This window comes from Epinephelus moara, chromosome 24 (assembly GCF_006386435.1).
Source record: "Epinephelus moara isolate mb chromosome 24, YSFRI_EMoa_1.0, whole genome shotgun sequence".
Taxonomy (NCBI): domain Eukaryota; kingdom Metazoa; phylum Chordata; class Actinopteri; order Perciformes; family Serranidae; genus Epinephelus; species Epinephelus moara.
The window spans coordinates 30,613,394-30,625,127 of record NC_065529.1 but is presented as its reverse complement, the minus strand read 5'-3'; the positions used below and the strand labels follow the sequence as shown (position 1 = coordinate 30,625,127).

At 41.4% G+C, this 11,734-nt stretch overlaps 3 protein-coding genes across 4 annotated transcripts; 1 reads left to right on the top strand and 2 right to left on the bottom strand.

Moving 5' to 3' along the window:
- The first annotated feature begins 337 nt into the window (after nt 1-337).
- Nucleotides 338-5,799, top strand: si:ch73-15b2.5 (rho guanine nucleotide exchange factor 19). Its single transcript, XM_050039234.1, has 12 exons — nt 338-670; nt 757-924; nt 1,002-1,063; nt 1,151-1,449; nt 2,312-2,472; nt 2,558-2,710; nt 2,785-2,914; nt 3,023-3,097; nt 3,340-3,432; nt 3,544-3,692; nt 3,825-3,989; nt 5,020-5,799. Exons 1-12 carry the CDS (start codon nt 441-443, stop codon nt 5,063-5,065), a joined length of 1,731 nt encoding a protein of 576 aa, XP_049895191.1. The 5' UTR covers nt 338-440; the 3' UTR covers nt 5,066-5,799.
- Nucleotides 5,077-7,980, bottom strand: cplane2 (ciliogenesis and planar polarity effector 2). Its single transcript, XM_050039268.1, has 5 exons — nt 7,599-7,980; nt 6,619-6,771; nt 6,403-6,527; nt 6,137-6,276; nt 5,077-6,056 (listed from the first exon to the last, which is right to left on the bottom strand). Exons 1-5 carry the CDS (start codon nt 7,708-7,710, stop codon nt 5,834-5,836), a joined length of 753 nt encoding a protein of 250 aa, XP_049895225.1. The 5' UTR covers nt 7,711-7,980; the 3' UTR covers nt 5,077-5,833.
- Nucleotides 7,981-9,700: 1,720 nt separating this feature from the next.
- Nucleotides 9,701-11,092, bottom strand: LOC126386731 (heat shock protein beta-7-like). Of its 2 annotated transcripts, none has more exons than XM_050039280.1 (3): nt 10,987-11,092; nt 10,625-10,758; nt 9,701-10,194 (listed from the first exon to the last, which is right to left on the bottom strand). In XM_050039280.1, exons 1-3 carry the CDS (start codon nt 11,000-11,002, stop codon nt 10,060-10,062), a joined length of 285 nt encoding a protein of 94 aa, XP_049895237.1. In that variant the 5' UTR covers nt 11,003-11,092; the 3' UTR covers nt 9,701-10,059. The 2 variants fall into 2 exon arrangements, with proteins under 2 accessions (XP_049895237.1, XP_049895236.1); XM_050039279.1 differs by having other exon boundaries at nt 10,924-11,086.
- Between the last annotated feature and the right edge of the window lie 642 nt (nt 11,093-11,734).

The following is an 11,734-nucleotide window of genomic DNA, read 5'->3' as shown; positions in this document are numbered from 1 at the left end:
GCCATAGACCTACTTTGTTTGCCACTTCTTAATGTGGACATAGTCTCAAAACCTGCTTATAATCAGGGCTGCAACTTATTAATTGTTTTGATACATCAGCTGTAAATATCCATTCCTAAAATAGTGAAAAATCTTCATTTTCCCAGAGTCCAATGTGAAGCTGACAATCTGCTTGTTGTGGTAAACCAATAGTTTAAAACCCAAGCCCCCATTCAGAGTTTGCCAGTGCCTTGAAAAAAGAGTCACACCTGGTTCCAGTTTTGTGATTGCTGCAGAGCTCAGACTGCATCTGCCTGAGATCATTAAACTGAGTGTCTCTGGTGCAAACAAAGGATGCTCCAATAGATAAACAGATCCATCACTGCACTTTGGTCAGACTTTCAAAAAAAGGAGTCTTGTTGGCAGACTTGCGTAAGACAACATTTCCAGACTGAAGCGTTATGGCTCAATTTGACTGCACAGATGAAAACAGTTGGAGCAGCAGCATACTCAACACTCTAAAGTCCTACGTTGGAGATCCAGTGAGTAGTTTGATATCACAGATACGAAACATGGAGACAAAGGAGCAGCTTTCTTTAGGGTTTTCTCCTCCAGAAACCGACAGTGCGCAGGACACTGGAGACCCAGAGGAGAGCAGTGACTTCCTCCTGAACCAGCTTGAGGAGTGCAGGTCAGAACCACATGGTGTATGTAAAGACACTTCAGTTACCTTTATATGTAGGATTATGACCAAGAATTATCTTTGTCTTTTTATAGTCCACCCACCGACATATCTTCAGCTCTCAGGTCCGTGGCTTTAATGCGAACATTGGATTTGAAAAACGTACACTGTGCACATGTGTCCGAGTTGTTCTCAGTGCCTCTAGATGAGGTGGACAGTCCAACTTTGTGTCCAGAGGAGGATCAGGATGGAAGTACAGAAGGGTAAGTGAGGCTGTAAATCTTTATTTTCCTTATAACCTCTATACTTTTAACTTATGTGGCCTGCTTTGTAAACCCAGGGCCGCAGATCCAGCTGAGGAGGAAATGAGCATAACATTCCAGTCAAAGTACATTAATTTTTGTGAGTTTCCCTCTCTCTTTGCACTGTTGATAAGTAGTTTAACATTTACAGCTATGTAAAGTCTTCATCTATTCCTTTGCTCTGCAGTCCCACTGTATCAGGACTACTGTCTGCAGGAGGTGAAAGACAATCTGCACAGGCTGAGCAAGAGTTATGTGTCTGAGCTGATAGCACCTCAGTATCTGCAGGGTCTGCAGTCCCGTCTTGTCGCTCAGTGCAGCGATGTGCCTGCTCCCCTTAAGTTAAAGCATCCTAAAGCGACTGAATCCTCATCTCCACCTCAGCCTGTCAGGGTGACTCCGTGTACCCTTTGGCAAGATCTAGAGGAAGTGAAGGCGTCCGGCCTGCTCAGCAGCCTGACCAACAGGGAGATTCGCCTTCAGGAGGTGTGGAAAGCTTTATGTTTCATGCTTTACAGTACATTATAATCAGCGCACTGCAGTCTAATTTTGAACCAAATTACAGTAAAATCAGAGGAAGACAGGAGTGTAGCAACATTATTAAGATGATGGACCCTGTGTCAGTGTAATGCCTGTTACATACCAGAAAAACAACTATGCATTTACCACTAGTGTCATTATGACTGGGAAATTTGGCAAGAGAATGAACCCTATTCTCAGGCTTATGCTTTATGCTTTATCAAGCTAGCAATTTGGCTTGTATGTTGCAATTTACAGCAATACTAAAAAGTTTAACTTGTAGGGTGTAGCATTAATATAGTGTGTAATGCAATAATGTCCTACATGCATTTTTTAAAGGGACAGTTCACCCCAGAATCAAACATACATATTTCATCTCTTACCTGTAGTGCTATTTATCAGTCTAGATTGTTTTGGTGTGACATGCCGAGTGTTTGAGATATCGGCCATAGAGATGTCTGCCTTCTCTTGAATATAATGGAACTAGATGACACTCAGGTTGTGGTACTTAAAGAGCCAAAAAATACATTTAAAAAAATCAATGTGTCTTTCAAGAAGTAATGTCATCATCAGTAACTCAAGATAAACAACAGTTGTGAGCAGTTTGTGTGACCGATATCTCCACTACTCATCAACTCACTCACTGGAAAACAATGGAGAATTATGGGAAAATGGAATGAACTTTGAATACAGACAATGCTTGTTGGTAGAATCAGTTCAGTTTTGATTTTTCATGGACTTTGCTCACAGTGGGAGAATCATTACCCTGGTCTTTGAGGTTTACAGTGACTGTGAAAAGTCTGTTAATTCTTGTCTGCTCCTTCTGAAGTCAACGTTTGAGTTGATCGGCTCTGAAGCGTCTTACCTAAGGAGCCTCGGAGTTGCTGTCAATCATTTCTGTGCATCCAAGGCACTGAGGAAGACCCTGAATCAAATGGAGCATCACATTTTGTTTTCCAACATTCGTCGCGTGATGGCAGCCAGTGAAAAGTGAGAGCTCCACACACCAGTTCCTCCTTATGTTATTTGAACTAGTTTCATTGTTCATGCTAAGCCAGCTTCCTGTCTCTTCTAGGTTTCTGATGGATCTGGAAACTCGACTGGGAGAGAGTGTGTTGATATCTGAGGTTGGAGACATCGTGCTGAAACACTGCCCAGAGTTTCGCAGCCTCTACGTGCCATATGTGACTAACATGATGTACCAAGAGACTCTTGTCAACCAGCTGCTGTAAGTCTCCGTTCTGCACTTGATACCAATGCTGGTACTCCACAACACTGACTTTCCATCTTTTCCTTTTCAAGGCAGCAGAACAGAGACTTCCTGTATTCAATCAAGAAGCTTGAGAGTGACCCAGTGTGTCAAAGACGGAGCCTCAAGTCGTTCCTTGTCCTCCCCTTCCAGAGGATTACGCGTATTAAACTCCTCCTAGAGGTAGGATGCTCATGGCTACTGAATTATATGCTTCCAAATATATATTTTCAATTTATGACACGTGTGAGAAGTCAACCAAGGCTTCTGTTTGGTTTTCTTTTACTTCAGAGCATCCTGAAACTGACGGATCCAGACTCCGACTCCATTTCAAATCTCAAAAAAGCAATAGAAGCCATTCATGAGGTAATACTGTGTTACATTCAAGTGATCAGATGTGTCTCAGCATGAATGTAGTATAGTAATGTATGTTATTGGAGGGTTTCCACTGTGAAAAGTTATGGATGGTACCAATGGCACCGTTCCATACCATCCCCATTCTTGGTCCCCTCTCTGTTGGGGTATCTAGCACACAGATCTGGCCTTAAAATTCAACTCTGAAATTAAAAAAAATAATAAAAAATGACATCACTATCTGCTCTAACCAGATCGTGGCCGAGTGTGATGACAGGGTCCGAAAAATGAAACAAATCGAGGAGCTGGTCTGTCTGGAAATGCTGCTGCATTTTGGCAAAGTTAAGGTGACAACTTTCTTTTATTTTCACTGAGATTTCAAACAGAATTTGTTGCCATCTGCATGTTCATGTAACAGAAGTCTGTTTTAAATTCTGTCTGACTCTTCCTCCATCCAGTCAGTCCCTCTGGTCGTAAGCGGGCGGTTTCTGGTGCACCAGGGTCCCATGAGACAGCTGACTGTGGAGGCAGGTCACAACTCGAGAGTGTCATACACCAGCGTCTACCTCCACCTCTTCAATGACCTTTTGATCATCTCCACGAAAAAGTATTTATCCGGACACCCATTATTTAACACCACACATCCTAATTTCTTATTTGGTAATACACTGAACTGTTGTCACACTTTATTTTGAAACCAGAGTGTGTTCTCTCTCTTTCTCTCTCTGCATCGTGTCAGGGACCGGAGGTTCACAGTTCTGGATCATGCTGACTTCCCCACACATGTGCATGTTCAGAATCTGAAGACTGAGGTCCTGGGTCTACCCCCAGACTCCTTCCTGTTGCACATCTCTCAAAGTCAAACCGGACAGCCCAGCGCCATGATACTTGCTGCACGCACAAGGTATGAGTGGACACCTTCCAACCCAACCTCCAGAATGAACATTGGCATTGTACATTTCTGCAAACCTGATAATGCTGAAACTCTGGTTCTCTACGTTTCAATTTCATGGTTTGACAGTGCTGTAAGTTTAGGCACATAAAACATCTTGTTAGGAAAACATCATGTTTTGACTTTATATACTTGCTTTGGTTGCCACAAACACAACAGCAAAGGTCCCAACTATGACTGAAAACCACCCAAAAAGAGCAATTACACTCATGAGATGGTGAAAAGGTAACCAGATGATGTTCAGTGAAGGAGACGAAGCAAAAAGGGAAGATATGAATTTATCTAAGGGGACACCCGGTGGCTTAGTGGGTGGAGCAGGTACCCTATTCACGAGGGCAGTGTCCTTGCTGCAGCGGCCCCAGGCTTGATTCCAGCCTTCGGCCCTCTTCAAAAAGCCTCTAATAATAAGATGAAGAATAAAAATAATAGTTTAAAATAAGACGGTGATGCAGTGGTTAGCATTGCCACCTCACAGCAAGAGGATTTCTAGTTCAAACCCAGGGTGCGAGAGTCCTTCTGTGCAGAGTTTGCATGTTATTCCCATGTCAGTGTGGGTCACTACGGGTACTCCAGCTTCCTCCCACAGTCCAAAGACATGCAGGTTAATTGGTGACTCTAAATTGTCCGTAGGTGTGAATGTGAGTGTGAATGGTTGTCTGTCTCTATGTGTCAGCCCTGTGATAGTCTGGCGACCTGTCCGGGGTGTACCCTGCCTCTCACCCAATGTCAGCCTGGATAAGCCACGCCATCCACCAACCTCCTGATCTGAAACTCGGCTCATGCATGTCATCTGAAATACTTCACTTTAGAAACGATATGATTCGTATTAAATGTAACATGTCCGTGGTTTGCAGAAACGTACAATGCCAACATTTTATTTTGGTGGCTGAGCTGCATCTTTTATGCATTTTTAATGAGTAATACATTTCCTTTAGCATCACATCTTCCATCTGTGATTCCCTTGTGGTGTTGTTTTTTGCAGGTCAGATAAAGAGGCGTGGATGGAGGCGCTGTCTTCTAAAAAGTGATGGAAACATGATTCTGCAATTTTGATTTTATTATCAAATTTAGGTTGTTTTACTTGCACATTACCAATGTATACATTTTGAAAGAATTTGATAACTTGTTTGTTCTTAAGATTTATCTTAACTTGACTGCACATAATAATCTTGATAGAGGCACTGTAGAGCACCATATAACATAAAATGAAGGGTTAAACATGCACTCACTTTGTCACGATTTGCAGACACACGGCTTGTAATGGGTTACTTTTCTTTATATTACTGGAAATAGATTTTTTCACTTGTATTAAAATGTTGTCCTTTTTTTAAGTAATGCTATGTTTTTTATTAATAAAAATAATTCAGACCTTTTCAGATCTGCCTGATGACACGGAAATGCCTCAGCTGAGAAATGAAGGTAACAAGAGAACTTGACTGAACAGCTGCTGATCTCACTGTGAAATACTGACAAAATATTTAGCATAATACCTCTGAGCAAACAATGTTGACAGAAATCGGTGAAAATCTGTCCCAAATATGCCAGTGATCATACAAACAAACAAGAGGAGCAGGACTGTCTAATACATGAGTGAAAAAAATTCGGTATGTGCTAAAATACAGGCACTCAAATACATGTAGAACATAAAAAAAACAAAACAGTAGCTTCTTCCATCTCCTCCTGTGGGATCTGAATCTCCCCCAAATCAACAAGTGCGATCTCTCAAAGGCACCCAGGGGTGACCCTACCTGGACCTCCACTTCACCTCAACTTACTCTTAAAAATCCAGTTCAGTATTAAAATATAGTCACTGTCTCCTGCTGTGAATGGTGGCTGGCTGATGCAGCTGTAACACAATCCTGATGCCACAGGTTCTCTGCCAGGCAGTTGAGGAGGGGGGCTACGTCACCCAGCCCGTCACTGACCTCCCCGCCCACACGCAGCAGCGGTAAGCTCCACCTCCCCTGGAAGTCCCTCACGTCTCTCTGTGCCACATCACAGTGCATGAAAAGGTCAAATCTGAAGGAAACATTAAGGACAAATGTCTGTCTGTGTATTGATATAGATTTAAGTTTTTATTAAAGAACACAAAAGGATACTTGGTGCCGACCACCAGTTTCACAACATGACCCGCGGACGTCTCAGTCCATTTGGTAATTTGATTCGACAGATCATCGAAGGACGTCCTGTCAGTGAAGGAGAACAGGAAAAGGACAGCGTCCACCTGCTCCTTACAGGCCTGGAAGACACACAGAGCAGAGATTCAATAAAATGTTTGATCTAGAATAATGTGAGTGTTTTCATTTTTCTGTTTCTGGTATAAATCAAGTTGTTCGTGTAAAAACACTTTATATTTCATACATACTGGTAGCAAATGGTCAAATCTGCGTAAGGCGTTTTCTCCACAGTCCCACAGCTGCAGACGGAAAAACAGCACTCTGCCACTTTCTCTCAGCTTCACTGGCCAATACACCACCGTCGTCTCAATACCTTAAGTTGGATAAATAAATTGTGACCTGATTAACCCTTAACTGTACAGATAACTCTAAAAGCAACTGACTCACGTTGATGTTGGACCTACCTGTGGTTTCATAGTGCATGTTAGGAACATTCAGGCCTGCTAATCGTGCAGCAAGAGCAGTTTTACCGACTCCACTCTTGCCAGAGAGGAAGATCTTGTAGTGAACTGTGTCCACGGCTACATGTGGGGGCATCACTGGAGACTCCAACAAGCCTGTGAAACAAGTTTTAGAAAGGTCATCTAAATATTTACTGTCGTGAACTGCTTCATATTTTCCACAATCCTATTCTTTTAACAGCAACAGTCTTTCTACATGGAGCTACAGTTGTGTTGTTGTAGGTAATTTTCTGACACAATATTTGCATGGTTTCCTAAGACAATTTGAGTGTTCACAAATGCTACAATCACTCCCCTCGATCTAGAAGCCAGACTGGCAAAACCAACATCATGTCTTTAACATATTTAATGTGTCACTGCTTCACAACAAAAGCCAGGGTGCTTTACTTTATGGACAACTTTTATGGTACTGATAGTGAGGATGTATAATAGGAAATGCCAGTGGCGTATGGTAGTTAGGATGGGCTCCAGTGCACACTATTATGTGAGGCTCTTGTGCCAGATTTTGTTTATTTATGGTTTAGATAGTTTATGTAAAAATAAACACATTTAATGTTGTTATGGATTGCGACTATTTCTGGGGTGGCAAGTTGAGTCACTCATAATGGCCCGTTCTCTGTTCTCCAACCTCTCTCTCTCTACTGGCCCCCCTGCCCCATGGGCCCCAGTGCAACAGCTCTGCCTGCGCTGTCTTTATTTCCACCCCTGGGAAATGCACATTTTTCTACCAGCCACTTTATGTGACTGCTTCCACCTCAAAGCTCAAATCACGATGAAATGAGAAAAACGTATCTGGTTGAAGTCTGTACAGTGGCAGCATGTGAAGTCTCAAAAATGAACTGTAAAACACACTTACTAAAATACTTGTGTTGTACAATCAAACCCTGGTTACACATGAATGATATGTTTACAGTCTGTCTTACCGAAGTGTTTGCGCCTCTTCTTGTGTAGTATTTTGCTGAAATACTCTTTGCTGTCTTTACTTCGGTGCCAGTCAGCTACAACGACTGACCCGGGAGGAGAAACTTGGGCCATGTTGTTGTCGCTAGTCCTGCTCCTCAGCTAAAGTTAGCATCACACCGCTAACGTCAGTTTTACATTATAAAACGCAGCCTGTGAACCGACAGTAGCGTCAGAGCACAGCTTATAATATCAAAATACTACACACAGCTTCATTTAACCACAAATATATTTAATAACAACACCTGTGGTCGGTTCATACTAGTTTTAAGTCTCACAGAGCAGCCGCTTGGTAAGAACTTCCGTAAACTAAAACATCCCTTGACAACCGCTACCTGACGTCACGTCTCCATGGGCAGGAATGCTGACGAAACTTCCACCAGTCGCTGTTAATTGTGATGTTGCCTTCAGGTGCTTCAAAAACCTTTTGTTTTTCTCCTCTCGTTTTTTTCTACTCAGTTCCATGAGCATTTACTTTGATGATATGATGAACGAGTCTTGTCGTATTTATAAATACCTCCTCAGGTTTCTACCGTTTTTTTCCCCGTTAAAGGGTTTTTTTTGGGGGAGTTTTTCCTTATCCGCTGTGAGGGTCCAAAGGACAGAGGGATGTCGTATGCTGTAAAGCCCTGTGAGCCAAATTGTGATTTGTGATATTGGGCTTTATAAATAAAATTGATTGATTGATTGAAATTGTTCAATAAAGTTTTTTTTTTTTTTAAATTGAGGCTTTATCGGTAACCAAATAAACGGAAAACAAAAAGCCTACATTTACAGCTTTTCTCGATTGTTAAGACACGCTTAAAGAAAGTGGGATCCATTTGACCTTCATCATCACCACCTTCTTAGCAGAGCAGAAGTCTTCTCTTGCAAATGTGATGACACTTTGCTTGGGTTCACACATTTTTCACACCCTTTTCAAATCACTCAACACCGATCTCATAGTAAAACCCAAACTCTGTTGGATTAACTGTTTTTTTTTTTGTTTGTTTGTTTTTTAAGAAAATATCTATTCCAAACTTAAGAAAACTACGTGCATAATTGTGAATCTCTAATACACCTGTGTGAAACTCTTTTGCAGAACTTTAAAAAACAAACAAACAGTCAGTCCTTTTCCACCTACATAAAGATGCCACCTCTGTGTTGCTATTTGTAAGCATGATCAGAGTAGAGGAAGATGCCACGGCACAGGAGCCCGAGCATTCAACATTTCTGAGTTTGATAAATATGGAATCAAGATGAGGTCAAAACCTAAAAACCAAAAATGATATGGCTGCTGCAGCGTACAATAAGGACATGGAAAAATCTGATCAAATACAATGAGGTGAGGGTGCCCACAGAGAGAGCGGGCCCTCTTACAATATGCAGTGCAGAAAACGGGGCCTTGTAGGTAATTCAGATTGCCACCTTAGATATATGTCTGTTTAAAAAACAAAATAACAACTCACATTAAATTAAAAAAATTGTGTCATTTGCTTGACTATATTGAAAAGGCAAAGCCATCACCATCATGGTTTGCTTTTGTTTTTTTTCTAAAACAGTCAGTAGCAATCTATAACAAAATATGTCATTAGATAAATGCTAATTGTACATTAACTATAAATAAGCTTTAAAAAACTTTTCAATTAAATGAATAATTCCTTATTTTCTTTGGTATGTTTTGTATGATTGTTTCTGGGTAGTATGTATGTTGGTGTTATACAATGTCAAGTCTCCATATAATCATATGACGAGACGATAAGATTACACAGCAACTAGTTTAGGCATATAAATAGTAACTAGCTTACACTAGGGCCCATCATAACAGCATGCACTGGGGCCCGTTGTAACTACTTTACGCCCCTTTATTGGTTCCTCAGTGAAGACAGGAGGCAGTACCAAAGATAAATGACAATGAATGTCTGAATTTGTGTAGTCTGGTTGGTTACCGTAGGTTTGACATGTCAACGACAGTTGATGGGCATCGACAAACCTGCATACAAGAATAGAATAAAGACAGTATTCAAACAGGACATCTCAGAAAGTGTTGATTGATGCAAATATTTGATTCTGTTGCATGTTTTTAATGTTTTGTGAGTGTAAAAGCATTTCGCAAACAAAATGTGTCATTTCCAGACTTTCACTTTAGGCCTGTGCAAGAACTGTTTCGACAATTTAACTTCTGAGTGGAAAAATCTCAGAAACTGAGAAAAACTGTGAACAACCATTTTCATGTTTCTGCGACACCCCCTGCTGTTTAACCTCAATCGTCTCATCACGTTAACAGGATTCTCCAAGATAATACCAAACATCTCACAAAGCGTTAAAGGGTTTTCTTCATATTTCCAGTGGTACATGAAGGATCCTTTGGTTCCCTGCGTCCACCGCCAGAGGTCGCTATACTCCAGTGTTAAAACGATAAATGAAGAGCAGAGATATTGGGCATTAAGGTACCCTGAGAGCTCTGACAGTCAGGGTGCCACTGCTGTCTATGCTCATGCTCACAGATGTGGGGTCCACACTGGATGGTAGTTTGCACTGGTGGGAAAATGTGTTTGTGACTGTGCCGTCTTCTCCCAGCTGCATCACAAAAGCAGAAGATATGATATGATTGTAAATTTTACATTATGTCTCTTGAATTTTGCACCATATTTATCCTTATGCACCAAAACACCAAGAAAAATTCAATGTATGTGCAAACCTACTGGGCAATAAAACTGTTTCTGATCCTTAATAACTCGAATTTAAGGCTTTAACTTTGACATGTTCTGTAATCTAGCTTCAGTTATCTATCAGATTCAAGCCATTACTATACATTGAGTACTCAAGTTAATTAATTTCTGTGTTGCCCTCTGTATTCATGTAGGCTGCAAAGAATAATCTACTGCCAAAATTTAAAAATACTTCTATCAAATGACTTAATATATGATTTATCTGAAGTGCAGTAATCAACCAGCAGACCTCTTCACTGTTTTGGGGGTTACTATTACAGCTTTCCTTCATGGCTCACCTTCTCAGCATGCACCTCTATCAGGTTGTTGGAAGATGTAATGATAACATCCTCCGGAGAAAATTCACTCACATCCACTGTGAACTGGAATATGTCTCCGATGACTTGGATCTTCCCCGTAGGATATGAGTGGCCTGAAACAGAAACCACAGCTCGTAAATCTGGATGACTGCATGACACACACTGAAAGACCAGTCATCGGCTCACTAACATTCACTGATTTGACTAAAAATCAGGTGAAACATGCTGCACAAAATAGAAAAAACAAGCATGTATCTATCAGTCTTTGTTTATCTGACCTGTGAATTTGCTTTCTCTGCAGGTCTGCTGAGGTCGTGATGCTGAATCTTCAGAGAAAATACCTCGACCTTTCTCCATGCAGGCTGAGGAAGAGGACCAACTGTATCTACTGCATGGATCCAAGAGAGGTCATTTTAATCTCCTCTGGGTCTGATGAAAGTGTCCTTATAGCCTATATATGAGACCTTTATAGTCTACTGTGTGTCACGTGTGTGTGTGTGTGTGTGTGTGTGTGTGTGTGTGTGTGTGTGTGTGTCTCAGTGATTCAGCTGCACTGGAACATGACACGCATTGCAGATATTCAATGTGTCAGAACGGTTGTTGAACTGTTGTCAAACGCTCCAAAATTTCCAGCCGCACCCCGGCCTGGGACCACATGAGTCTTTGTGTTTGTGTGAGAAAGGGTGTGGAGCTGTTTCTGTGTAAAGTAATGAGCTATAATTATCAGGTGTGATATTAAATGGACTGTCATTCACAACTTTGAGACAATAGAAGTGACAAAAGATGAAAAAAGTAGCTTTTAAATTCAGTTTGTAAAGTAAATGAGATTTTTAAGGCTGGGTATAGCCTCGGGATTTGTCACAGAAATGACAATGTACCAATGAGTTTCCAGTGAAAACCTTCCAGAGGGGTGTCTCAACATGTCTGAGTGACGGTGATATGATGGAGCACAGTTGTGTGTAGGTGTGACATTCTGCTCCACCGTGGCAAAGTCACCGAGGTTGGTCAACTCCATCTGGATGACATGCGTCACCAAAACAAGCTCTGCAAGGCTGGAGGAGTGCCTCATGAAAAGAAAACCAAATTGAT